The 27,190-nt window shown below is 53.4% G+C and overlaps 1 protein-coding gene across 2 annotated transcripts in view; it reads left to right on the top strand.

The window, feature by feature from the left end:
• Positions 1-26,924, top strand: part of SIPA1L3 (signal induced proliferation associated 1 like 3) — a 95,286-nt gene extending 68,362 nt beyond the window's left edge. Inside the window, exons 5-23 of one of the 2 annotated variants that reach the window (XM_048492634.1) lie at positions 10,159-10,347; positions 10,641-10,815; positions 10,981-11,084; positions 11,471-11,628; positions 12,381-12,957; positions 13,066-13,340; positions 14,042-14,299; positions 14,652-14,801; positions 16,209-16,333; positions 17,184-17,302; positions 17,388-17,752; positions 18,000-18,033; positions 18,142-18,206; positions 19,079-19,235; positions 19,453-19,624; positions 21,191-21,334; positions 24,255-24,378; positions 24,737-24,818; positions 24,982-26,924. In XM_048492634.1, the coding sequence (XP_048348591.1) occupies positions 10,159-10,347; positions 10,641-10,815; positions 10,981-11,084; positions 11,471-11,628; positions 12,381-12,957; positions 13,066-13,340; positions 14,042-14,299; positions 14,652-14,801; positions 16,209-16,333; positions 17,184-17,302; positions 17,388-17,752; positions 18,000-18,033; positions 18,142-18,206; positions 19,079-19,235; positions 19,453-19,624; positions 21,191-21,334; positions 24,255-24,378; positions 24,737-24,818; positions 24,982-25,131 (3,423 nt within the window). In that variant the 3' untranslated portion in view covers positions 25,132-26,924. Of the gene's footprint in view, positions 1-10,158; positions 10,348-10,640; positions 10,816-10,980; positions 11,085-11,470; positions 11,629-12,380; positions 12,958-13,065; positions 13,341-14,041; positions 14,300-14,651; positions 14,802-16,208; positions 16,334-17,183; positions 17,303-17,387; positions 17,753-17,999; positions 18,207-19,078; positions 19,236-19,452; positions 19,625-21,190; positions 21,335-24,254; positions 24,379-24,736; positions 24,819-24,981 lie in introns of both variants that reach the window. The other variant, XM_048492633.1, reaches the window with a different exon arrangement.
• The last annotated feature ends 266 nt before the right edge of the window (positions 26,925-27,190 follow it).

The following is a 27,190-nucleotide window of genomic DNA, read 5'->3' as shown; positions in this document are numbered from 1 at the left end:
CAGATTAATTCAAATTTGTTAAGGATCCTGTGGGGGACATTACTTTCCCCCCAATTAAGAATGCCTCAATGTAGCATTCTTTTATTGGGAAGCTCCCCCCCCCCCCCACTGTCGTCACTTGTGCAGTGTGCTCTTTCCTCTGAGCAGTGCAGTGCAGGAGAGCAGTGAGAAGGCAGAGGTGTTCGGCACGCGGAGGGCTTCGTAGAGGCTGTGTGTGGCAAGTTCTGGGGCCCCAAACAAGCTGCTTGCCACCCTGTGGCAGGAGGAGCTGGACTGCCCTGGGGTCCTTGCCTGGAAGGCTGGCTCGCGTGTGGCCCGCCCCTTCTGTTCAGCCCTGGTGCTCCAGGAGTTTCAGTCCTGTGCTTAAGCCAGTGGTTGTGCTCGGCAGTCCCTGGGGCCTCCGAGGACTGGTCAAGGTGGCAGTCATGCCACTGGGGTACTTCAAGGGTAGACACCTCAGGGTCCACAAAGCCGTGGGCTGCCCTTGCAAGCCCCTTTTCCAATTTGCCTTGGAGGACCAGGCTACCCAACAGAGAAAGGGGTTCCTTGCTTCAGAGGGAGGTGCAGAGACCCTCCGGTTACCTCGCTGAGCTGAATTCCTTCCAGAGGGTCTTGTGAGTTTTCTGATCCTGTAGCCACATGGGAGTGGGAACTGGGACGATGAGGTTGACATGGGGAGGCAAGAAATGTAGGGTTTCTCAGTGGGTCCCCCACCCACCCAGCCAGAGCAGAACTCCACTGCAAAGAGCTTCTCTGGGAAGCTTCCTGCTTCCCTTGGGCATGTTGACCTGGCTCCAAAGATGTCAGCCATAGATACAGGAGCAAGAGTTACTAGACCGTGGCTGCCACACAGCCCAGAAAACCCACGACAGCCAGTTGATTCTGGCCATGAAAGCCTTGGACAGTACACGTTGAGCTTTTTGGGGGTGCCAGTGTTGGTATCTTTGGGGTGTGAGAAGTCTGGCACCTAGGAATCCTGTAGGTAGCTTAGCATTAAGAAGGCAGGAGAGCCAAAGAGATAAAGGTTACAGAGGGCATCTTGTGGCTTTGTTGCGTATGTGCACAGATCTCCCAGGTGTGGAAATAGATAAGATGGATTTATGGAAAAAGGAGATTTGGGTAAAAAACCAGTTTCAAAGAAATAATATACATTCAGTTAAAAGATTAGCAAATTACTTGAAGAAAAAAAGGGAGAAACAACGAGTAAAAAAGCTAAAAGATGAAAAGAATCAGATAATAACTGAAAATAAATTAATTAGAAAAAAATTCGAGGAGTTTTACCAAAAACTATTTGATTATGAGAGCAATATACAATATGAGGAAAAAATGAACAAAATGATTACTCAGGAAGATAGAATAGCTATAGAAGAAAATATAACACAAGAGGAGATACTAAAGGTTATCAGGGAATTAAAAAATAATAAATCCCCCGGAACAGATGGGTTTACAGCGGAATATTATAAAGAAATGGCGGAAATTTTAGTTCCAGAACTCCAAAATTTATTTAATTCAATAATAAGTGGCCAGAAAGCCCCAGATACATGGAGAGAGACGGAGATAGTGACAATCCTGAAACCAGGAAAAAATGCAACTTCAGTAGAATCCTATAGACCAATAAGCTTATTAAATCAAGATTATAAGATATTTGCAAAAATATTATCAAATAGGATTAGAAATATACTTCCCAAAATAATAGAACAAGATCAATACGGGTTTGTAAAAGGAAGAGACATATGTCATCCAATACGAAACGTTTTAAATATATTAGAGCATGGAAAGAAAAATAAATATGCTATGATAAAACTAGATGTATATAAAGCATTTGATACAGTAAGTCATGAATTTCTTTTCCAAATAATAAAAAACTTTGGATTTGGAGACAGATTCATAAACGTATTAAAAGAAGTATATAGAAATGCTAAGGCCAAGATAAGAGTAAACGAAGGATTATCAGGAATAGTTAATATAAGAAGAGGTGTAAAACAGGGGTGTCCGCTGTCTCCGGCTCTATTTGTAATGGCCATGGAGTATTTAGCAGACAGAATACGAAATAATGGAAGAATACAAGGATATAGAATAAATAAGGAAGAAATTAAAATAAATATGTTTGCAGATGATGTATTACTGATAACAACTAATCCTGAGGATACAATGAAAGAGTTAAAAGTAATTTTAGAGGATTTTAAGAAATATTCAGGATTAACAGTGAATATGGACAAGACAGAAATATTAGGAGTGAATATAGAAAAGAAACAATTTAATAAAGAAATATTAAAGAAGAAAATCAAATATTTAGGAATTGTAATTTCTACCAGAAAAGATAGGATGTATAAGTATAACTATGAAAATAGATGGAAAAGAATTCAAAATCAAATAAAAAGATGGGAAGCAAAAACCCTATCTATAACGGGGAAGATAAAAGCAGTAAAGATGTGTATATTGCCTAAAATCTCATACTTATTTAGAACACTACCAATGGAAATTGCTAAAAAACAATTTGAAGAATGGGATAGGAAAATAAAAGCATGGGTATTTAATAAAAAAAAATGCGAGAGTGATGAATAAAATAGTATATATGCCAAATGATCTCTTAGGTTGGGGAATACCGAAAACCCAGGAATATTATGAAGCATTCCAGATAAAAAGTTTATTAGATATCAATGAAGATAATATCTCAAAATGGCTGAAATTTGAAAATGAAGTAAATAAGGGAATAGGTAACCATGGTATTTATATAAATGATTATAAAAATGTTATAAATAAAGTAATAGGTCCAAGAAAAGTAAATATGGATATTTGGGAAAAATGGAGAAGTAAATGGATGCCTGGCATTCTGGATAGGGCCCCAGTGGGGAGCGTGACTGGAATAGAAGGAGAAAAACTTATAAGAAAATTGAAAGAAGAAGGGATACATAAAGTATCAGATTTGGTTCATGAAGGAGAAATTATACCATTACAAAACTTAATAGAATTGGGGGGGAGAGAGAATTGGCTGGCAATAAGAGGACTATGGGAAAAGTTAAGGAAATATAGAATAAAAGGTGAATGTATAATGAATCAATGGTTAAGACTCCATGAAACAATGAAAGGGAAGATTATAGGAGCAGTATACAAATATATAGTAGAGGATAAAGAATTCATGATAAGAACGTTGATACAAAAATGGGAAAAAGATGATTTCTTAGATGAAGAAAAAATAGAAAGAATAATAGATAGTATGAAGAGGATAAAGATTGAAAAATATGTGGAATTAGAAAGAAAGGTTATACTAAAATGGTACAGAACCCCAACACAGCTAGCCTATATGATTAAAGGATTAAGCCCAAAGTGTTGGCATTGTGGAGAAAAAGGAGCATATTATATACATATGTGGATAGAATGCAAAGAAGTGAAAAAGTTTTGGGAGAACATTTTAAAATATATAGAACTACTGGTAAAAGTAAAAATTGATGTAAATAAAGAACTATTAATTGTGGGGATAATAGACGACATTAGAGTGAATAGAAGGTTGGAACCAATGTATAAAATAATGATTAGAGCAGCACACGCAGTGTTGGCGTTGGGCTGGAAAGATAAAAAAAATGGACAGTTTCAAGATGGTTGGAATATATATGGGAACAAATACAGCTAGAGATATTTGAAAGACTGGCAAAAAATATTTTATGGAAAGAAAAAATAGAAGATATTAAGAAGATATGGACAGTGTATAAAGAATGGATTGAAGAAGCCGGATTTAACGAAGAGCCATGGAATAAGAGAATAAGAAGAATGAACCTCCTGCTGCTAGCATGAAAAAAAATTAATAAAGCGAAGGGGGGGAGGGGGTGAAAATGGAAAAAATGTATAGATGAAAGAAAAATATTAAATGTAACAAATGTATGAATACTCTATACAATAAAAAATTTTTTTAAAAAAGATCTCCCAGGTGTGGGCACTCACCCATCTCTAAAGGTGCCACTCTGGAATTTTGCCTTGCTCCCAGGAAGAGCCAGGCAACTTGCTGCATATTTGCATGCCCCAGGTCAGTGGCCCCTCTGCATGATCTCTGACCAGGTGGAGGCCCTTGAGGGGGCATTTGCCCTTCTGACGGGCATTTTGAGAGCCCCTGCCCTGCATTGCTTCTGTCGCAGCAGGGAAGCCACGGGGCAGTCTCCTGGCCAGGGAGTTGTGGTGCTCTGGAAAGAGCTGCCCGCTCTGCCCGGGCAGTCTCGGCTTTCAGGGCTCCCTTAACCATTCCGCAGCAGCTGCCTGCACCTGGACTGTGGAGCTGGAAGCTTTCCCAAGCCCAGCAGAGGGCAGCGCAGTGCAGAAATTACGTTCATAGCAAGGTGGCAACTGAAGAGAAGAGCCTGGTTTTGTGGAGAGCAGGGTAGTGGGGACGGGCTGCAGGGCTGTGAGGCCGCTTTGGAGTGAGGGTCCTCCCAGGTCAGTATTGCCTGGCAGTGGCTCTCCCGTCACCAGTTCCGGCTCTTCCACTCTCTGTTCTGCACCAGCTGGCCAAAGTGTAAAACCTGGCCACCCACGTTCTCCCTTCAGGTTACACAAGGCAGGCATGGGGGTGCCAGCTGCAGTGGTGCTGTGCCAGCCGAATGAGCTGGAATTTGCTCCTGGGCTGTCTTTTGGAAGGCAGGGCCTTGCTCAGTGGTAGACCCTCTGTCTTCCTCTGATACAGAAGGTCCCTGGCATCTCTAGCTAAGAGGACAGGGGAGGTGATGCAGAGAACCTCAGCCTGAGATTTTGGAGACCTGCCCCCAGTCTGACTAACCAAGGGTCTGATTACGAAAAAGGCATCTTATATTCAACCCTGATCCTGAGCCAAACAAAACCGCCCTGGCCTCAGAGTCTGCTGTCGGGCCAGCGCAGGCAGTGGTGCAGAGGGGAAGAAGCAGAATGGCCGTGCCAAGGGCAACTGGCGAGCTGTCAGGAACAGCAGCCTCACCTCTGCTTGCGATAGGCTCCTGTGATGAACTTTCTCTTGGGGGCGGAGGCCATCTTGGTGGGTGATTTCCACCCCATCTCAGGGAGGCAGGAAAAGAAACCTTCACTTTATTATTATTATTCCTGTTCAGGCAAGGACTCCATTTTCTCCAGTACTTTTCCAGCCTCGACAGGAAGTGCACAGATTCCTTAGGGCTCCTTAGCTAACCTTAAAATTACCTTTAAATCTGACTCCTTCCTGTTTCTTCTGTATTGTGTATTTCTTCTCCTTCTTGTTCTTATCTTTTATTGTATGTTTGTGTGTGTCTGGGGTTTTTAAGGATCTTTTTCTTTAGTCCCCTTCCTCTGCTACCAAGAAGAGCCCTCCAAAAATGGCGGAACCTCAATTCTCCCTGCTAAGGGAGACCTTTCACCGAGGGGCAGCTGAAGCTACTAGAGCTTCCTCCTGAAGGGGAAGTTCCCCTACAGCCCCCAGCCGCTCTAACACTCATGGAGGGGGAAACAGCGACCCAAGACCACCGTTAGAGATGATGGACACAGCAAGGAGGGCAGAAGATAGGTGGCAAAAGGAAGAATAAACAAAACAATGCAGAGCCTCCCGCTAAGCAGGGTGGACACACGCAAGAACGGAACACGCTCCCCCTGGACGAGACAACACAGCAGAGAGCTCCTTCAGACAGTGCTTCAGTGGGAAACGCCAGGAACGATGAAAGAGAGAGGAAGATGTCTTATTCTCAGCAAAATTGCAGGGAAGAGCGTTCCGGCGGTGGGGGGTGGGACTCCACAATAGGGACTCCCAGGCCCCTTTGAGGCCAGGTTCCCTAATGGACTGACAGGCCATTCCCTCCTCTTGAGTTTCCCTCTGTCTTTCAGCGTGCCATAGAGGAGCACATCAAGGCATATTTACAGGGGAGGAGACCCAGGGTTACTGGAAGTCTTCCTCCCCAGAATGAGGCACCAGCCGCAGCCTCCTTGCCTGGGCAGACTAGGGGTTATCCTAGATTCCCAGACCAGGCTCCCCCCGCTGCCCCCACCGAAGGAGAGGATCAGTGGATTTAGAAAGAGAGTTTCTAGAGCGTTTTTCAGATACAGAAGAAACACAAGCCTCCTCTTCAGATCTATCCTTCAGGTGCTTCAAAATAGAAGACCTGGATTTTCTCATTACCAAAACCATTGCAGCTCTAGAGCTTCAGGATACTGAAGGTTTGCAACCCTCCACCTCATCATCTTCCCCCACTATTAGAGGCTGCCCCAAGGGTAGCAAGATTTACTTTCTTCAGGAGGAATCTTCCCAGTCAGTCTTTCCCCTGCCTGAATACTTTATCAAAAGGATAAAGAAATGGGAAAATCCGGTTTCTGATGAACATTCCTTCTCTCTAGCGTGCAAACAATATGCAGTACCCGAATTTATGGACTTCCTACTTTTATTTATTTTATTTATTTATACTTTAGGTTTCTATACCGCCCCGTCCCCGAAGGGTGTGTGCCCCTGTGGTTGCAGTTCAATCCACGGGGCTTGTGTCCAAAGATGGGGAAGGCAATTTTAAGGTCTCAATTGACAAAAGGTCAGATGCTGCCTTTAGACGTGCACATGAAAGTTTAGCCCTGGCCATGAAGACAATGGCATCGGCAGCTATGGTGGCTAGAGCTATACTGGTCTGGCTGGGAAGAGTAATGGAACTACTCCCCCCTGAGGCCAGGGATATCAGAGATGGTCTAGAACGCATTAGGATCGCCTCATCCTTTATTGCCAATGGCACATTAGACACATTAGTTCTCTCTGATAGGTCCATGGTCTCCTCTGTAGTTGCCAGACGCAATGCCTGGCTTTGGCCCTGGCAGGCGGACAACCAGTCTAAGGCCCTGGTTGCTACATACCCCTTTTTGGAGGCATGTTATTTGGCAAAGATCTAGAGCAAGTATTAGTGGAAACAAAAGATAAGAAGAAGGCTTTACCCAAGTCAGTGCGTATAGACCATATCTTTTCCTGGTTCAGACCCAACACTCGTCCTCAGAGATACTTCCCTTGAGCTCGGAGAGATAACAGACCCTCCAATTGGCAATCAAGAGGTTTCTTTCGCAAATGGGGAGGATTTCGTCCACAATCCAAATTTGACAAAACCTCCAGGACGGATGCTCCCCCCTCCCCAGTCCTGACTCCAGAGATCTTCCCGTAGGGCGTCGCCTTCTCCACTTTTGGGCTCCGTGGGAAGGGGATCATGTAGATGCTTGGTCGCAAGAAGTGGTTTCGGCGGGGTATGCCATAGAATTCCGCTCTCTTCCTCCACCAAACTTTCTACCCTCTCCAATAAGCGTCAGACCAGAGAAGGCTTCTCGCACCCGAGCTGCAGTTCATCATCTTCTCTCCATACAGGCGATAGAAGCAGTTCCAACCATGGAGAAGTACTGCGGTCACTACTCTCACTTCTTTACAGTTCCTGAGAAAACCGGGGACTGGAGGGCCATACTGAACCTACTAACAGTGAACTATCATATCAAACTACGCAGGTTCAAAATGGAGTCTGTGAGGTCCATCGCAGAAGCTCTTCACCCCGGGGATTTTATGACCTCCCTGGACCTCACCGAGGCCTATCTACATATTCCCACTTAAGAGAACCACCGCAAATTTCTCTGTTTCACCATGGGAGAACAACACTACCAATTCAAGGCTCTACCATTCGGCCTATCAATAGCCCCACGAATGTTCTCAAAACTTCTTCTGGGCCCAATCACATTGCTTCGACAGCAGGGGGTACACATTCACCCCTATCTGGATGACATCTTGGTCAGGTCCAAATCGAAGGAGGAGGCACATCGCAATCCGAACCTCGCCATACAGGTTGTTCAGGATCATGGCTTTCTGAAAAACAGGAAAAAGAGTAATCTATCCCCCAGTCAACAGATGGTTCATCTAGGGGCCTGCATCGACACCACAAACAACTCCTTGTTTGTGCTAGAAGACAAAATTCTGAAAATCATCCAGATGATGTCAACAGCAATCTGAGCCAAGACAGCTTCTCTCCTCTTCCTAGCCAAAACTCCTTGGTGGGATGACAGCCACATTCGACTTGATACAGTGGGGCAGATTCCATTCAAGAGCTCTTCAAATGTTCCTACAGCCATTCCAGTGGGACATCCACAACAAGAGACAGGAACTTGAATATTCCAAGGTCCCTGAAATCCGACCTACTATGGTGGACGGCCAGACCCAAAGCAAAGTGTTCTTCACCAACCATCAGATACAGATCTTTACCAATGCGAGTCTTCCAAGGGTGGGGAGCCACCCTGGAAGAAGAATTCACCCAGGGCAAGTGGACAGAACAACAATCCAAACTACTGATAAGTGTTCTAGAGGTTCAAGCTATATTCATGGCCCTTCAACACTTCCACCGGGTCATCCTTCACAAGCATGTGTTGATCCGTACAGACAATGTGGCAGCCAAAACATACCTGAATCACCAGGGCGGCTCCAGATTCTCACGTCTTCACAAGGAGGTCTCCCAGATCCTCTCCTGGGCCAAAGGGAAGGTCCTCAACCTGAAAGCCGAACACATCAAAGGGACGTTGAATCTCAGTGCGGATTGGCTGAGCCGACAGACGGTCTCCCCGGCGGAATGGACCCGCAGCAAGATTGCCTTCAACCAGATCACCCTTTCCTTCAGGTCCCCAGAAGTGGATCTTTTTGCCACAGCCAACAACACCCAGGTTCCCAGATTTTTCTCCCGGTTTGTTCATCCCAAGGCACTGGCGACGGACACATTGGTCTCATCCTGGCCCAACGCCCTACTCTACACCTTTCCCCCAACACCAGTGATGCCCAAACTGCTAAGAAGAATTTTGATGGAACAAGCCACTGTCATTCTAGTCGCCCTGTACTGGCTGAGGAGACCCTGGTTCTCCGCTATACGGGAACTTGAAATAGCTCCACCACTTCATCTCACAGTGACGCGGGACCTTCTCTCCTAGGGTCCACTACTACATCCCAATCCTACCTTCAAACCGAAGGCCGCTTCCGCCTTTCATCTTCAGCAGGACATTGTTCTTCCTGGTTTCTGTCCACAACCTTCTCACCCCAGGGAATGGGCATGGCACACTCTCGATGCTCGCAGGGCCCTCAATGCCTTCGTTATAAGGACAGACAGCATTCAACAGACCCAGAGTCTTTTCATTAATGTGTCTGCCCCTAACCTCGGCTTACAGATGTCTACGGCTGCCATCAGTGCGACACTCAAAACATGCATTGTGGAGGCACACAGGACACAAAATCTTCCCATTCCTGTGGGCATCACTGCCCATTCAACGCGAAGCGCGGCTGCTAATGCTGCCCTCCGGAATAGTGTCTCAGCGGAACAGATCTTCAGAGCAGCCACATGATCCGGTCCTTCCTCATTCGTTGGACATTATAAACTGCAGGCCTGGGGAGCTGCAGAAACGGTCTTCGGACGAAGAAGGGTGCTGGAGAATATACTGGGTGCTTAACAACAGCCCACTCACCAAGATGGCCTCCGTCCCCAAGAGAACGGTCCATTGGTCACTTACCGTGAAGGGGCCTTCTCTTGGTGGGAAGGAGGCCATCTTGTCCCTCCCATGGCATCGCTGGCATCCAGAATGGACTGCGCTCTCTTCTTCCAGCATTTCTCTTTGTTGTCTCTGGTTACTGTTCTTGTTAACGTCGTTTAACTGTAATCTGGTTGCTTCGTTTCCATTCCTCTAAGGAATGATGTGTTCAATGTTATTTTTTCATTCCCTATAACTACACGCTGCTATTCTACCTTTACTGCTTGGTCAGGAGCAGCAGTGGCGTAGGAGGTTAAGAGCTCGTGTATCTAATCTGGAGGAACCGGGGTTTGATTCTCCGCTCTGCTGCCTGAGCTGTGGAGGCTTATCTGGGAAATTCAGATTAGCCTGTGCACTCCCACACACGCGAGCTGGGTGACCTTGGGCTAGTCACAGCTCTTCGGAGCTCTCTCAGCCCCACCTACCTCACAGGGTGTTTGTTGTGAGGGGGGAAGGGCAAGGAGATTGTAAGCCCCTTTGAGACTCCTGCAGGAGAGAAAGGGGGGATATAAATCCAAACTCTTCTTCTTCTACTGGAGAAAATGGAGTCCTTGCCTGAACAGGAAGTGAAGGTTTCTTTTCCTGCCTCCCTGAGATGGGGTGGAAATCACCCGCCAAGAGAAGGCCCCTTCCCAGTAAGTGACCAATGGACCATTCTTGCAGTTGACAACTCTCCGAGGGTCCATTCTGGAGGATGCCACGCCCACCACCACCAAGCATGGCACCGTGCGTGGGCTGCCTCTCAAGGATGTGCTGGAGTACGTGGTGCCTGAGCTGAACATCCACTGCTTGCGGCTGGCCTTGAACGTGCCCAAAGTTACAGAGCAGCTGCGGAAGCTGGATGAGCAGGGGGTGAGTGGGGGGCGGGGGCAGGTGCCCCTTGCTAGGGTTGGGCACCTCTTAGCCATCGGATGAAATAGCAGGCAGTACCCCCCCCTTCCAGGAGGGGGAGGATTGCACATCCCCAGTCATATTTCTCTCCCTTCCCCCTTTTCTGCCACTTCCTCAGGAGGGGGGGGGGGCAGGGGTCTGAGGCTGAAGTGGATGTGTCCTTTGGGGGGCCTGGGTGTCACTAGTTGGGGTTTGGGGCAGAGATCCTTCTGCTGGGCGCTTCTCTCACAGGGCCCTTCCTCCTGCATTGGCAGCTGTGCCAAAAGCACAAGGTGGGCATCTTGTACTGCAAAGCCAACCAGAGCTCAGAAGAGGAAATGTACAACAACGAGGGAGCCGGGCCAGCCTTGGAGGAGTTCCTGGACCTGCTCGGGGAGAAAGTGTGCCTGCGGGGCTTCAGCAAGTATGCTGCCCAGCTGGACACCAAAAGTAGGTCTCTGCTGCAGGAGGGAGGCAGGCAGGCCAGCCGGCCAGCTTGCTAGCTGGCAGGAGGGTCCCCAGCTGCTCTCTGGAGCCTCAGTGCCCCGCAGTGTGGGTGGGCTGGAGGCTGTAGAGAAGCTCTGCTCACCTCTTTGTGGCTGCTTTTCCTTGCAGCTGACTCAACGGGCACCCACTCCCTCTACACCACCTACCACGGCTACGAAATCATGTTCCACGTCTCGACGATGCTTCCTTACACCCCGAACAACAGGCAACAGGTAACGGGCCCCGTGGGCTTCAGCCTGCCCCTTTGGTGGCACTCAGTGAGTGTCAGACCTGGGCCCTGTCATTCCAGGCAAGTGCCGGAGCTCCCCCTTAGTCCGCAACCTCCCCCTCCTGATTTCCTGGGACTCTTCTGGTGGGCTGCCCTGCTGCAGAGGAGAAAGGTGGTGCTGGGAATCAAAGCAAAGTAATGGGTGAGGTAACAAACTCTGGACCGTGTGCCCACCCCCCACCCCCCCCCGGTAGTCTTGTTGTCAGCCTGCTGCTCTGCCCATTTCTACATTACAGGGACCTGGACCTGCCCAGCCAGGATGTGGCCTTCCTTTCCTCCCCAGCACCCCAAGCCACAGTGGTTGCTCACGTGTCTTTCTTTTCCTGCCAGTTGCTTAGGAAGAGGCACATTGGGAATGACATCGTCACCATCATCTTCCAGGAGCCGGGGGCGCAGCCCTTCACTCCCCAGAACATCCGCTCCCATTTCCAGCATGTTTTTGTCATTGTCTGCGCCCAGAGTCCCTGCACAGAGAACGTTTGCTACAGGTGAAGGAAGTCTTGCCCGCCCCACTGGACACACAGCGCATCAGATAGTAGTGACACCTCTCCCATCCCATCAGTCTCTCCCCATAAGGCTGAAGGCAGCTTCCTTGCAGCCACGTGGATGGATGGAAAGTGGTGGACTGCAACAGGATCAAACTGCACTGTTGGATCTCAAGCACCCACAGGCCTGCCAGTCCCCTGGGGGCCAAAGCCGGCTTTCGGGAGCTGCTGCCGGGAAAGCCTGGTTAAATGCAGCTGCCCACCCCGCTTCAAGGGGCGGGGCCTCGCACAACACTGCTGCTGCGAGGGCCGGTTTGTATGAGAGACGCTGGGTCCTCCCCCGCCTGAACACCGTGGCTTTGTGTGCCGACCCTTCTGCCATTTGCTGTGTTCTGGGGACTGGTTCCTTTTAAATTTCTCTCACATGCACACCAGTCCCGAGGATTGGGGCCAGATGATGATCTGGTCATAGTTTAAGTTGCTCCATTCAAGAAAACGCCGAGAAAAAACAAAACTTCCAGTGAGGGGCCAAATTAAGACCTTGATAAATCTTCAAAACTGATTTCCACCATTGCGAGGTCTTTCTTTAGCTCTGCTCTCTAGAGCGGATCTTCAAGAAGATTTTCCGGTTGAGCTGAAAGATAGCAAGAGAGGAGGTGGTCTCTCGGCTCTTGGTTGCTGCTTTTGGGGGGAGGGGTGCTCTGGAGGGGCAGATGTAGTTATATCAAGGTGTTTTTCTCTCTTCCTGCCTGTAGTGTGGCTGTGACCCGCTCCAAAGATGTCCCGCCCTTTGGACCAGCCATCCCAAGCAGAGCCACATTCCGCAAATCAACTGTCTTCCGAGACTTCCTGCTGGCCAAGGTGATCAACGCCGAGAATGCTGCCCACAAGTCAGACAAGTTCCACACAATGGCCACTCGGACACGCCAAGAATACTTGAAAGATCTAGCAGAGAACTGCGTCACCAGCACCCCCATCGACTCCACGGGGAAGTTCAACCTGATGTCGCTGGCTTCTAAGAAGAAGGAAAAGACTAAAGCCCGGGAGGGGGCAGAGCAATACAGCACCGGGGCTATTGCTTGGAGAGTCTGGGCCCAGGATTATGCCCAGGGGGTGGAGATGGAGTCCATCCTGGGCATCTCCAACGAATTCGTTGCTCTCTTGGACTCGGCTGCCAAAGAAGTGGTGTTCAATTGCTTTTGTGCAGATGTGATCGGTTGGACACCGGATTCTTTTGCCCTCAAGATCTTCTATGGCCGTGGGGACCACATCTTTGTCCGGGTCCTGGAGAGCAATCCTGGTGACGTCAAGGAGATTGTGCAGAGGCTGAAGGTGAGAGGGGCCCTCTTACGGCCACGGTCTTCCTTCCCAAGCGTGGTCAGGGAGGGGGCTTCCAAGGGTCTCTTCTGGCCTGGCCGCCAAGGCTTCTCCTTCTCGCAGGTGATGACCTCTGGCTGCGAGACAGTGGAGATGACGCTGCGGAGGAACGGGCTGGGCCAGCTGGGGTTCCACGTGAAGTTCGATGGGACGGTGGCAGAGGTGGAGGAGTACGGCTTTGCCTGGCAAGCTGGGCTGCGGCAGGGCAGCCGGCTGGTGGAGATCTGCAAGGTGGCCGTGGTCACGCTCAGCCACGATCAGATGATCGACTGGCTGCGCACTTCGGTGACGGTGAAAGTGGTCATCATCCCTCCTCATGAGGATGGTACTCCTCGCAGGTAACCTGCCTTCCCTTCTCCCTGGAATTATGTACTGTGGCAGCCAGCAGGGAATGGGCAGTGTGATCCCTTAAGGCTCTGCAGGATGCACGCATTGTACTGGTCATGTGCCTGCGTGTCTCAGTGCAGGCCTTGGTCATTTGCTTTGGGGATAAATTGGAGTCCTCTCTCAGCTCCTGGGGTGGAGGGCGGGGGATTCAAATGCTCCTGTTGCTTCTGCTGGTCACAGGAGGGCTGTGCTTGCAAGGAGGTCCTGCAAAGGCAGCCAAGTTTTTTAAAGGAAAGGGAAGAATGCAGAGATGCTCTTCAGGCTGCCAGAACGGTTGACAGCCATGTGAGTGCAGGGCAGTTGGGAGAGCCAGTCAATCAGAAGAGGAGGGCACTGCAGTGGCGGGGGGGGGGGGGCGAGGAGCTCCCGGTCATCCAGTCTGGTCCCACATGTGGACGCAAAGACACACACACACACACACACAGAGGCACCCTGGTTCATAGACAGGCTGCCACTAACACACTAGGCGAGGTGAGGGGAAGTGAGGAGGCCAGTCAAACAGAGCTTCTCCATCCTTCATGGCAACTTCCTCTACCCCCAGGTAGGCAGGCAGGTAGGCACCTGTCCGGTCTGAGTCAGGCCTGTGAGCCCAGAGGAGGGGAAGTGGGCTTGCAGACGGAGATCCTGACACCCGACCTTTCCTCTTTTCCAGGGGCTGGGCCGAGTCCTTCAAAGTGAGCACCGTGGAGTCCAACCTGGAGCCAGAGAGCCTGCCAGTGGGTTACCGGCCCCCGAACCGCAGTAGCTCTGCTTGGCAGTGGAGTGGGTCTGGCACACACGGTTCCTCTTTGGCCTCGAAGTGGGGAGAGCAGCCAGCCTCTGGCCATGGCCACTCCCAGTCTCTCACAAGGACCCCAAAACAGAATGCAGCGGCTCCATACCGAGAGCCACAGCCCCTGCATGGCAAGAGGTAAGGCAGGCTGCCCAGTGCTTGTGTGGCACGGCTGCCCGCTCAGCGTGGCTGGCATCTGGACAGGGCTGACAGCCACTTAGCATTTCTCGTGCCGCTCTGCCTGCCCTGCCCCCTCCTGAGCCAGAGTCAGTCACGGGCCACAGCCGACAGAGGTGCTTTCTCTCCTTCTGTGACTGTTCCTGGCCTTGATGGCTACTTTGCCACATTCTCACTCACCTTTCAAGGCAGACTTTGATTCAATCTGGGATACTGCTGGCTCCTGAAATGATGTGGTTGAGGGGGTTGTCAGGGGTGGAGACAGACTTGAGGTGTTCTTCTCTTTATCTCCCCTTCTTGTCTCACTTGACAGGCCGGTGAGCTTCCCAGAGACCCCCCATGTGGCATCGTCCTCAGCAGCCGGAGCAGAGAGGACACAAGCTCACCGGCAGCCCTCTGGCAGCTTTTCCATGCCAGCATCTTCTGGAACAGCCTATGCCCAGTACAAGCATTCCCCAGACAGGTATGCAAAAGTGGAGCCACCTGACCTCTTTGCTGCCTGCTGTATGGCCCAAGTTGTACGTGGGGAATTGGGAAGCCCACATGGGAGGTGTCCAGAGAATCCAGAAGGTGGGTTTCCTCAGAGGCTGGTGTGGGGATTAGAGTCTTCTGGTTCTAAGCACTCCTGACAGCAGAGAAAGGCATGGTCAGAGAAGTCAGAGCAAGACTCAGTTGGCTGGGGGATGGGGGGCAGCTGCAGAATTGTGTCTGAGGAAGGGTGTCAGAAGGGGCCTGTTCAGTAACCGGATTCAGTGCAGGATTTGGGCTTTACTGAGTGCCCAACCTGGAGTCGATCCCAAGGTGCTGGGCAGGGTGCAAGAGCCTGTGATGTTGTCATGTGCTCTGACGGGGTGGGGGTGAGGAAGATGCCTCGCTGCCTTCTGACTTTCTCACTTTCCTGGTGACAACCCCTCAATGACCTCAGTTGCTGCACCCAGTCCAAATGTGCAGGAGAGCTGCAGAGCCTCAGGAGGGCCTTCCCACTGGAAAAGGGCGACAGGGGACAGGGCGGTATAAAAATCGAAATAATAAATAAATAAATAAATAAATAAATAAATAAATAAATAAATAAAAGACAGAAGGGGCCAGTTTAAGGGCAGGGGGAGAGAGTCTACAGAGGATGTGACGGAAGCGTAGAAAACGATGCCTGGAGTGAGGAGAAGCGGAGAGCGAGCTCTGCTTCGCCCCCCTGCATGGTGCTAGAATCCAGGGTAACCCATGAAACAGCTGGGCAGTGGATTCCGTGCAGACAGCGCAGACCTACAGCTGCGAGACCCGATGATGACTGCAGGAGTGCGTGGGAAGAGGTTCATAGAGTGGGGGCGGGGGGGGGTGAAAGCCACCATGGTGAAAGGGGGCATCTGTGTGGAAATTGGCATGGGAGCAATGGCCAAAAGGGCCCAGCTGGTCAGCCTTTCTGGGCATCTGATCTGTGGGACACAGGGCTGGACTGGGTGAGCCCACCTAACTCTCGTCCTGCGGGGTGTTTTCTGGCATGGCTTCTCTTGGGTGTTTCCCTCTTGCCAGCCATGTGACAGGTGAGGCACAGAATGGAAGAGGGTTTTGGGGGCTGACAGAAAGGCCTTGGCTGTCTGCTTTGGGAAGGAAAAGGCGCTTCTGGCTCGAGAGCTGCGAGCTGAGGCCTCCTTCGCTGCCTGGCTTGAGGGTGAATGCCCCCCCCCCCCCCCGAGCAAAAAAGGACTCTTCTGCCGGTTGATGCTGTTCTTGGCGCTCGCCTCCCGCATCTTTCCCTTCCCCCTTCCAGCCTGGTATTTTTTTAATCTGCTAATGAGCACAAGCTGGGCGGGGTCTTTCCCACTGTCTTGCTTGCTTCCCTTGAGCTGTCACATTCTGTCTGTTCTGCGCACAGATATGCAGCCTCCTGCCCGCGGCCTCTGGTGTCCTTTGACCCGCTGTACAGCCACGAGGTGACCTCTAACGGAGATGCTCCCTCAGGAGGGCCGGCCAGTCAGGAGAACACCATGGAGAGGCCCGGTAAGGAGTGGGGGTGAGGGGTAGAGCAGGGCACTGTTTGGCCAAGGGTGTGGTGGCCCAGTCCAGTGGTCCTGAGAAGTCCTCCTTGTGGGGGAAGGAGCCAGGAGCTTCTGTAAGAAGGGTGGGCCTGACCCGGAGGCCTCTTTTCCAGTCTACGACCCCCTTGCAGAAGCCCGAGGCAGTGAGGGCACAGGGTGGGAGGGACCAGGCTTGCCTTGAGGGGGCTTTTGGCATCAGCCATTCTTGGGAGCTCAGGATCTGCATGAGCACTCTGAAGCCCTTCCCTGGGGCACTCCCAGCAGGTGTGCAACCCCAGGCAGAGAGGTTGCTTAGGGCTGCCAGGAGCCCCCCGTGCCCCCAACCTCTTGTGACAAAGGCCCTGCTCAAACACCACCTGAAAGCAAATCCCATGGCTTGCCACGGGGAATTCTCCTTTCCCCGCCTTCTGCCTCTCCCTGGTCCGTCCCCCCCTCCCCCGGTGACAAAATTGGCAAACTCCTGCCAGTCTCTCTCCTCTCTGGGGCTCTAGAGGCCTGTCCCTTATTGGAAACTGGGTCCCAGTTTACTGCTCAGCAAATGCTGCCTCTCTGGTTGGGGGGGGGGGGGGAATGGTGGCCTTCTCTCTGGCTTTCATCCTGTGTTTATTTTGAGGAGGGGGGTGTTGGTGCACATGTCTGGCAGGAAGGAATTGGGGCTGAGTTCACCACTGTACATGAATTGACTCGGCTGGTCACAGGGGAGGGGCCTCCAGGGGACTCCTTTTGGTGGCTGCAGCCAGGACTGCTCCGTGTGGCTCCGAGGTGGCCTCTCGCCAAGGTTCCCACCACATGATCTTTCTCCGCCCTTTCAGAGCCACTTTGGCACATCCCGGTCCAATCGCGACTCTCTGCAGCTTCCGGGAGCAGCACCAGCAAACGGCCGAGCAGGCAGGAGCCAGCAGGCAAAGAGTCTCCCAACCGACACTTCAGAGTGAGTTGGGGCTGCTGATCGACGCCCCTCCTTTGCCAGGCCTCCCTGCCACACCCTTGATGCCCCCCTTCTCTCTCCCTGCTAGGGTGAGGGGCCGTATTCCAGCAGCCATTCCAGCAGCAACACCCTGTCCAGCAACGCCTCCAGCAGCCACAGTGATGAGCGGTGGTTTGACACCCCTGAACCCGCCGAGGCTGAGCTGGATCCCCTGGCCAAGGGGGGCTCCAGCGATAGCGGCATCGAGGCCACCAGTGCCAAGTCTGGACGCCGAGACAAGCTACTAGTGGTCTCGCCCCTGTATGGTGCCCCCCTACATGAGGGCAGCGATCAGAAGAGGGAACTGTCGCCTGGACTCAGCTACCGCCCCAAGGCCCTTGGAGTGGGCGCCTGTGTGGCTGGCCGGGGAAGCACCACCACCACCAGCAGCAACCACCACCTCAGACAGCCCAGGTGGGTCGGCTTTGTTCTCCCTTCGAGCGCGGGTCCTGCTGCCTTCCTCAGGGTGGGGGTGCCCTGCCGACTGAGGTCAGGAGAAGGCTGCTGTGGGAGCCAGGCGTCGCTTGGCAGCGGTTAGTGGTGGTTTCTTCGTGGTTTCCAGCAGCCTTCAGTCTGGGCCTGGTCTCTGTGCCCCTTTGTGCTTCTCGGAGGGCCAGTTCCCTCTGGGCTGAGGTGCTCTTCCTTTTTCTTCCCCTTTTAGCCATAACAGCTCCCGGGCAACTTACCCTGCCCAGGTATACAAGCTGCCTGCAGTGGACGGCCCCCGGGCCCACCCCCACCCGCCTCAGCCCAGCCCCTCCCAGCTCTCAGCTTCTGTGCCTAAGTCCTTCTTCTCCAAGCAGAATGGCAGGAGCAGGCGGGGCGAGGAGCCCCCCCCCAGGCCTGCTCCCTCCACAGACCCAAAGAGGTGAGTCCTGACCTGGCTCTGAGCCTGCGGAGGGGGCGGGGCATTCACTGGCTGCACACGTTTCTCCTGCACCCGGGCCCTGACGTGGGGGTGGGTGGCAAGGGAGCCTGGGACTGGCGCTTGCTCGGCTGCTCTCCTGCTCTCCTCACCTGCGCGCTTGTGAACAGGGAGTGGGAGGGAAGGATGGGATGACCTCAGTGGCTATTTGGGGCACGTGCTTCGGGGTGGGCTGAGCTGCTCCAAGCAAAGGGGACTTGTCCTGTTCGGGGACTTGAATCAGTTCTTGGGAGCAGAAGCTGAGCCCCAGCTCTGGCACCGGAGTCCATGCCCAAAGGGCCCCTCGCCCCTTTCTTATTTTGCTTTTAAAGGTCTTCTCAAATGCAGCGTTCAGCAGTTCTTTGCTTTCATACCTATTACTGCCCTTTGATACATGTGATTGTGAGATGTCTTCAGAAAGGAGAACTCTGACTAGAGAGTAGAAGCAATCTGCAGTTTTGAAAATCGATATGGAGAAAAAGCGGGCTCCGGGGGGGCAGGGGCTGTGCTGTGGTGGGAGTGAAGCAGGCAAGAGGAGACGAAGGGCAACAGCCTGTTCTTGGACTTGGGGGGCCTCTCCCTGCGCCCCTGGCTGTGGCTTGGTTGCCCCCTGTGAAGCCAGGGCACGAGTTGCCGTGTTGGGGCTTGTCGTCTCCAGAAAGGTGTCCCAGGCCAAGGTCCCTCCGGACAAAGAGTGCGGCTGAGTCAAAAAGGCCTCTCAAGTGCCTGGCGGCTTCTGGCTGCTGATGCCTTGCTGGAGGTCAGAAATGTGAAGCACCCCCCACCCCCTGCCGATCCCTTGGAGGAGAGTGACCGGGGTCCCCTCACTTCACCAGGCAAGTCGACTTGGGCACCAAGAACGTCTTTGGCCAGCCACGGCTGCGGGCATCTCTTCGCGACCTTCGTTCTCCACGCAGATCCTACAAGTCTACCATTGAGGACGACCTGAAGAAGCTGATCATTATGGACAACAGCCTGGTGGAGCAGGAGCCGGTGAGCAGGGGCTGGGGAGAAGCGGCCCTCCTGGGGGCTCAGGCGGAGAGGGCTGGGTGCGGATGTGAGAGGGGGGAGCAACGGGGGCAGCTTCTGGTGAAACTTCAGGAGGGTCAGTTTAGCTAATCTGCAGGCAGTCTGCCTGTGAGGATGACTCCACCTTGCCTGGCTGGGGAGCACCTTTTGACTGCTGGATCTCACCCCCTCTTGCTCCCAGTCCCCCCAGAAAACTCTGCAGCGGACCCTGTCGGACGAGAGCCTGTGCAGCGGCCGACGGGAAGCCAGTGCCTACTGCTTTGAGCAGCCCCTGACGAGTGACGTCCTCTTCACCAGCACCCTGCCTGTGCGGAAGCAGCCCCCCGCCCAGGGCAGCTTCTCGGAGAAGAAGAGTGAGTCTCTCTCGCCCGCCCTGCAGCGGTGGGGGTGGGGGGGAGGGGAGGTGTGGGGTACATAGAATCATAGAGTTAGAAGAGACCACAAGGGCAGTCAAGTCCAGCCCCCTGCCATGCAGGAACACACAGTCAAAGCACTCCCGACATATGCTCATCCAGCCTCTGGTTAAAGACCTCCAAAGAAGGAGACTCCACCACTCTCCAAGGCAGTGAATTCCACTGTTGAACAGCTCTGACAGTCAGGAAGTTCTTCCTAATGTTTAGGTGGAATCTCTTTTCATTCACCTTGAACCCATTACTCCATGTTCTAGTCTCTGAGGCAGCAGAAAACAAGGTTGCTCCCTCTTCGACATGGCATCCCTTCAAATATTTAAACATGGTTATCATGTCACCCCTTAACCTATGCTTCTCCAGACTAAACATCCCTAGCTCCCTAAGCCTCTCTTCATAGGGCATGGATTCCAAACCTTTCACCATTTTGGTTGCCCCCCTCTAGACCCGCTCCACCTGGTCAATATCCCTCCCGAACTGCGGTGCCCAGAACTGTACACAATATTCCTGGTGAGGTTTAATCAATGCAGAATAGAGAGGTACAGTTACATCCCTTGATCTTGACACTATACTCCTATTGATACAACACAGAATCGTGTTGGCTTTCTTGGCCGCTGCATCACGCTGCTGACTCATATTTAGTTTATGATCTACTAAGACTCCCTTTCGCATGTAGTGTTGTCAAGCCAGGTGTCACCCATCCTATATCTGTGCATTTCTTCTGCCTAAGTATAGTATCTTACAGTTATCTCTGTTGAAACTCATTTTGTTGGCCCAGCTGTCTAATCTGTCTAGGTCATTTTGAATTCTGACTCTTTCCTCTGAGGAGCTACCCCTCCTCATTTGGTGTCATCTGCAGATTTGATTTGCATGCCCTCTATTCCATTATCCAAGTCATTGATAAAAATACTGAATAGCATTGGGTCCAGGACAGAACCCTGTGGTACCACATGGTGAGCGTGAAGAAGAAGAAGAGTTTGGATTTATATCCCCCTTTCTCTCCTGCAGGAGACTCAAAGGGGCTTACAATCTCCTTGCCCTTCCCCCCTCACAACAAACACCCTGTGAGGTGGGTGGGGCTGAGAGAGCTCCGAGAAGCTGTGACTAGCCCAAGGTCACCCAGCTGGCGTGTGTGGGAGTGCACAGGCTAATCTGGATTCCCCAGATAAGCCTCCACAGCTCAAGCGGCAGAGCTGGGACTCAAACCCGGTTCCTCCAGATCAGAGTGCACCTGCTCCTAACCTCCTACGCCACGGCTGCTTGGCCCAGTCCTTGCCGCTTCCTTGATTGCCTGGCAGTCAGGGCTGGCCCCTCTTGTTCTGGAAACTGCCTCCAGTGCTGCAGGTGCGGCTGGCCGGGTGGGCTGGGAAGTAGGAGATTCTTTGCAGGAGTCGGGGCCTCCCTTTGCTGCTGACTTGCCCTGCGGAGGCAGCAGCCAGGCCAGGTGGATTTGTGGCCCTTTGCCACCATTGCAGGCCCTTGACGGGGTGGGGGGGTCCGCTTTTCCTGCAGATCCCGTCTCTGCCTCTGAGCTCTCATTGAGTGAGCCGCGTGACAAGCCACTGCGACGCATCGATCCAGGCCTGATGCCACTGCCTGACACAGCTGCTGGCCTGGAGTGGTCCAGCTTGGTCAATGCCGCCAAGGCCTACGAAGGTGAGGAGGCTGCCTGCAAAACTTCTTGCATGGGGAATTGTCGTGGCTGCGGTTCGGTTTGCATGCAGAAGGTCCCCGGTTCAAGCCACGGCATTTCTGATCCACGGGACTGATGAGCATGGGATGTGAAACGCAGGAGGGCCGTGACCAGCCAGAGCTGGCTTTGGGAGATTAGGGAGGCAGCGGGATGTTGAATCCAGGGCAGAGAATCAAGGAGATGGGCACAACTGGCCCGGCCAGCTTCCCCGCGGAGTGCGGGGGGCTGGGTCGCATCTTGGACTGTGTGAAGATGGTTCTGGGATCTTAGAAGGTACTTTTCTCACATCTTGGGGAAAGAGTGATGGTGAGAGCCCCCCCCCCCCCCCGCGCGCACCCTTCCTCCTGCCAGTCTACGTTGCTGAAGCGGGGTGGGAGGGGTGATATGTTGGGAGGCAGATGGTTGTCCCCAGGCGTTCTTTTCCTCCCATTGGTTTGGGGAGGAAGGCCCACCCAGCCCACCGGCTTTTACAGCTCCCCAGACTTGCAGGCCAGAGTTCTGAGCAGGGGGGTTGTGCTGTGTGATTATGATCCTGATGCACATGGGGTCTTGTGCCTCCTTTAAAGCAAGAAGAAGAAGAAGAAGAGTTTGGATTTATATCCCCCCTTTCTCTCCTGCAGGAGACTCAAAGCCAAAGGGGCTTACAATCTCCTTACCCTTCCCCCCTCACAACAAACACCCTGTGAGGTGGGTGGGGCAGAGAGAGCTCCGAGAAGCTGTGACTAGCCCAAGGTCACCCAGCTGGCATGTGTGGGAGTGCACAGGCTAATCTGAATTCCCCAGATAAGCCTCCACAGCTCAGGTGGAAGAGCTGGGAATCAAACCCAGTTCCTCCAGATTAGGTACACGAGCTCTTAACCTCCTATGCCACTGCTGCTCCAAGAGGGGGGGAAGAATCCCTCCAGCAGGGTGTGTTGGGGAGGGGTTCCTTTCTCCCTGTTGTGGGAGGGGAAGCCGGGGGATGTTTGCCTTTGCAGAATAGGCCACCTGACCAGTTCCTCCTGCCGAGGGCCGCTCTGGCTAGTCTTTGCCCAATGAGCCCCGGACCAATGGTTGTGGATTGCCTGGCCCTGGCTCTGGGGGCCGACTACCTCCTTTCCCCCATCAAAGGCAGGGATTTAAGATGCCGCGGCCCCTCCCTCCAGGACCCGGTTCTGCTGGCCTGTCTTCCTCTCCAGTGCCTGCCCCAAGCCCCCGCCCTGCCTGCCTGCCTGCCTGCCTGCCTGCCTGCCTGCCTGCCTGCCTGCCTGCCTGCCTGCCTGCCTGCCTGCCTGCCTGCCTGCCTGCCTGCCTGCCTGCCTGCCTGCTGTTAGGGGAGAAAGTCCTGCAGGCCCAACCTCTTCTCTGCTCTGAGCAGAGCAGAGCAGCCCGGCAGAGGCAGGTTGGGCAAGGGCGGCCGGCCGGCCTCCCTCCCTCCCTCCTCCCTCCTCCCTCGGCAGGCGACCTGTTCAGGCTTGCCGTCTGCGTCTTGCTTGGCTCCTCCCTCTTGATGCCTAAGCTCTCGGGAGGGGAGGAGGGGCACCTGGAGGACACTGAGCCACCCCTGCCCGGGCTCTGCTCTGCTTGGCCGCTGGCAACAGAGCAATCAAAAGGTAGGAGGCCGGTGGGAGGGAAATTCCTGTGCGCTCTCCATGGCCCTCGCCGATCTGCTGCTGCTGCCGCTGGCGCCGCCCCTGCCCTCTTTGTTTGGTGTTTCCTTCCCCGGGTCTTTTCAGCCTCAGTTTCTGGAGTGGCCACCTCAGTTGGGACCGGCTGGCACCAAGCGAAAGCTGAAGCCTCTTCCAGGGGCAAACAGCTGCCACCCCGGTGAGTTGCCAGAGGGGGCAGTGAGGCTGTGGGTAGCCTCTGAGCCCTGGTTTCATTCCCCACTCCTGGAGAGCTGGGAGCCAGCCTCTGAGGTGCCATGCACCTGGCTCTGCAGGGGTGGAAGGCAGGCAGGCAGGCAGGCAGGCAATCGGGGCTGATTGGAAAGGCAGGATCCTGACCCCCTTCTGTCTGCAGGGGCAACTCTCCTTCCCTCCCTTCCCATCCCACAGTGTTACTCCCCCCTGCCCCAAAAGTCCCCCCCCCTTGCACTGTGGAAAGTGAGTTGCACTCCTTTCGGTATCTGCCAAGTTTTCATTGGTGCTGTCAGGTATCCTACAGTTGTTGTTTGCAGCCTTCCTAAGCTCTGCCTACTCTACTTTTCAGGAAGGTGGGGTAAATTATCCTACATGGAGGCAGGGACATTGTGGGCGTGGGTTGCCCTGTGGGTAGCAGGCAGGGTTGCCTGTCCGTCACAGGGCCATGCTTGGGATGGGAGCCAGGGGCAGGCCTGGGGCCCATCCGTTGAAAAAGCCCCACCACACCCCCTTGGCTGCATTTGGTGTGGGGGGAGGGGCGGCACCCCCTTCCCCTGTTTCTGAGCAGGCTGCAATTCACTGTCCCTAGAGTGTGGAGGTGTCCCCTCTGTCTGCGCTGGCCAGACCCTGGGGCTGGTGGCACCTGCTCTGCTGTCGTTAGCTTCTTCCAGACCCTGTTCCTTTCTTAGCCTGCTGGCCTAGCCGGCTCTCTGAAATGTGAAGGCAGAGATTGTGCTTCCAGTGTGGGGTCCCTCTTGCCATGCTGCCTGGAGGGGAAATGGTGCACCAACTCCTTCCCCTCCACCATCTCCTACAGACACACCAGAGCAGAGTTCTGCAGCCAGGACCAGGGGTTGTGTTGGCCTTGCTGGAAAGGAGGCCAGGGATTGTTCGGCAGGCTGCTTTAAGGTCTGGCATCTGGGAGGCACGCTTAGTGACTCAGTGCCAGAGGGCAAGTGCAGGTAGGGAGCAGCTGTGGGCCCAACGAGGCTGTTTTCCGTGGCCCTCGGAGATCCAGCCCCTCCCCTTGTCTTCCCTCCAGTGCAGAGAGCCGTCTCCCTCTTCTCCCTCAACGAGTCCGAGTCCGAGGTGAACCCAGAGGGGTCGAGCCGGGGGCACCTGAGCCTGGAGAGGCAGCCGATGCCCCATTCCACATCTACCATGAGGTGACCAACAGCTTTCAGGACCCCTGCCTCCAGCATCTCTGAGTGCTGCCCCCTCTCTTGGGAAGAGGAGACTGCCTTGCAAACAGTCCCCCAGGCAGTAGCTCCTCTCCCACCTTTGGATCCACCCTTTGGGATCAGACATGCCTCTTCTGCAAGGGAGTTGTGGGGAGGATTCGCTGCCAGCTGCTTAGAACCTGGAAATCTGTTTGGGGAGGGATTGGGGAGTGCCAGGCAATGCCTCTGAGGCCATGTGGCCAATGGGGCTTGTCCAGCCCAAGCTGGAAGCGGGTGGCCGTCTGTTTGCATCAGCTGCTGCCTCGGGGCCCTTCATTCCCATTCTCTGTTCTCTCCTTTGCAGTGAGGAGCCCCCAGCAGATCTGACTGGCAAAGTCTACCAGCTGGAGGCCCTGCTGAAGCAGCTGCATAGTGACCTCCAGAAGGTAAGGGCCGGCCCTGTCACTGAGCATGTCTGGTGGGCTAGCAGGACGAAAAGGGGGACGGGGAAGGAGGCCAGAGGGGATGGTTGTAGTCTTCTTCTTCTTCCGGTCTTTCTGCATCCTGGCTGGTCATGGCCTCCCTCCCTTTTGTGTCTCTGCGATGCAGGAGAAGCAAGACAAGGCAGTGCTGCAGGCGGAAGTGGCCAGCCTCCGGCAGAACAACCAGCAGCTGCAAGAGGAATCGCACTCGGCCAATGAACGGCTGCGCAAGTTTGCTGAAATCTTCTCCAGTGCAGTAGAGAAGAAGGAGCTGTGAGCAAACGCCTGGTGGGGTGGGGCCTGGGGGTCCTTTCTTGCTGGTGCTTGAAGTTCGGACGGGTGGGCGCAGTGGGCTGGGCTGGGCTCAGGCCCTTTCTAGGTACTAAAGGGCTCGCCTGTTTCTCCACGGGGCATGGTTTTGTTTTCAGCCCCCTCGCCCAGCCTGACTTCTAGTTTCTCCTTCGCAAATCACGGCCCACGGCCCCCTCAGCCGCCTCTCAGTCCACCTGCGGCCTTTGGAGTCAAAAGTCTCCTGCGGCCCAAACAGCGCTGAGACCAGCATGGTACGAGCAGGCACTTTGCGTAAGAGCCGCCCAGGGTCAGATGTGACTGAGAGCATCCAGGAACTTCAGAAGAGCACTTTCTCACAGCTAAATTATTTTCTAGAGAATGACAGGTTGGGAGTGGCTCAGGAAGTTAAAGAAAAAAAGTTTAAATGTAAATGTTCTTTATAAAACACTATATTTGTAGAAATGGGACTGTTTGTAATATTTTCTACGCGATGTCTGTGCATGAGTTGGAGTCTAGATTGTTTCCGGCCACAGCAGAGCAGTGACCCGCTTTTGGAGTGGGGTGGGGCAAAGGGGGAGACAGACCTGCCGCCTCCCTGATTTTGCCAAGTGGCACATGGCACCCTTCTGGCGAAGGAGCCACAGCCTCCTGCGTGGCCTGGTGCCTCTCTGCTGACTGCCCCTCCCCTCCCTTGGCTCAAACCCACCAGATTCATTGGGGGGGGGGGCTGTAGCTCCCTCCCGCCTTCCATGTATCTTGGCAGTGGCAGGGTGGCAGCAGTATTGAGTTTGCATGAGCTCTCCAGATGGCTCACAATTTTGCTTCAAGCAGTCTTTGACATCTCTGCTGGTCAGGGAAAAGAGGCCATCGTGGGTATGTCAGTCTACAGCTACTCTGGCCTCATGGCAGCTGGCGAGCGGCAGACCTTGGCTGCCTTTTTTGTACCTGCAGACCAGTCCTTGGGAGGACGTTGGTGCGGAGTCCCTCAAGGCCCACAGGGGGAGCTGAGGAACATCACTCAGGTTAGCTGCCCAGGAAGGCCTGTTCTTCCAGCCACGTCCCCTGTCTGCCCAGGGGTTGGGTGGGGGCTTGCTTATTCAGGCTGCAGGGGCCTGAGCAATTCCCAGCCCCAAACACCCTTGCCTTCGTGTTGAAAACTAGCATCTGACCTATGCAAACAGACACTTCCAGACATGGGCTTGCGTCCCCCCCACCCCCGGACAAAGAAGGCACCTTGGGGCCGCTGCACTGCAGCCGTCTTCCTGGGCCTGCACTCTGTCCGGGCTTTGGGGGGGGTGCCCAATGGAAAGTGGATATTGTTGCCTCCCCCTCCCCCCAATGGAAGATCAGTTGGCTGTCAAGCCTGGCGAGATCAAATGCCCCCCCCCCCCCCCCCCCGCCAGGCACTGAAAAGCTCCCCCTTGTCCTAAAGCCTGCTTCTTAATGATTTTGTATCAGGATCTCACTAAGATTTGTACGGATGAACTCGGGTTTGTTTTGTGACATAGAGTCTACACCCCCCTCGGTGCCACACCCTGCCAAGGGGTGTGTGTGACTCTTTGTTGGTTGTGTGGTGTGTAACATTATCTGTTTTAATTTTATAAGAATCTTTACAGATCAAATCTGTCTTATTTAATTGTTTTCTGGTCCTAAAATTGCTGATAGGAGAAAGGAGCTGCTTTTGTAAAATACGTTCTCCCTGGCTGTTCTCTTAATCCTCAGAAATAATTTTTGGCTCTCTTGGGAGGGGGGAAATGCAATAAATGTTTCCTAGAACAACCCTTGTGTTTCCTTTGGCTGTACAAGTCCTCCCCTCCGCACTTTGGGCGGATGCTTCTTTCTGGCTCTGAATAGGCAGGTTGCAGGCGGGGGGGCGGGTGCTTCTGCCTGGTGCCCAAATGTCTTCCAATTCTGTTGTCATAGCAACTGTCCTCTGCTGCAAGAAGATGCTTCCTGAAGTATGGGGGGGGGGGGGCGTGTGCAAAAGAGCCTTTCCCCCTTGTTCCTTCGCCAATTGCAGAGGGGCCTGGTACCCACCCACCACC

This window comes from Sphaerodactylus townsendi, linkage group LG04, assembly GCF_021028975.2.
Source record: "Sphaerodactylus townsendi isolate TG3544 linkage group LG04, MPM_Stown_v2.3, whole genome shotgun sequence".
Lineage (NCBI taxonomy): Eukaryota > Metazoa > Chordata > Lepidosauria > Squamata > Sphaerodactylidae > Sphaerodactylus > Sphaerodactylus townsendi.
The sequence above is the reverse complement of the archived record's forward strand: the minus strand, read 5'-3'. Positions and strand labels throughout refer to the sequence as shown.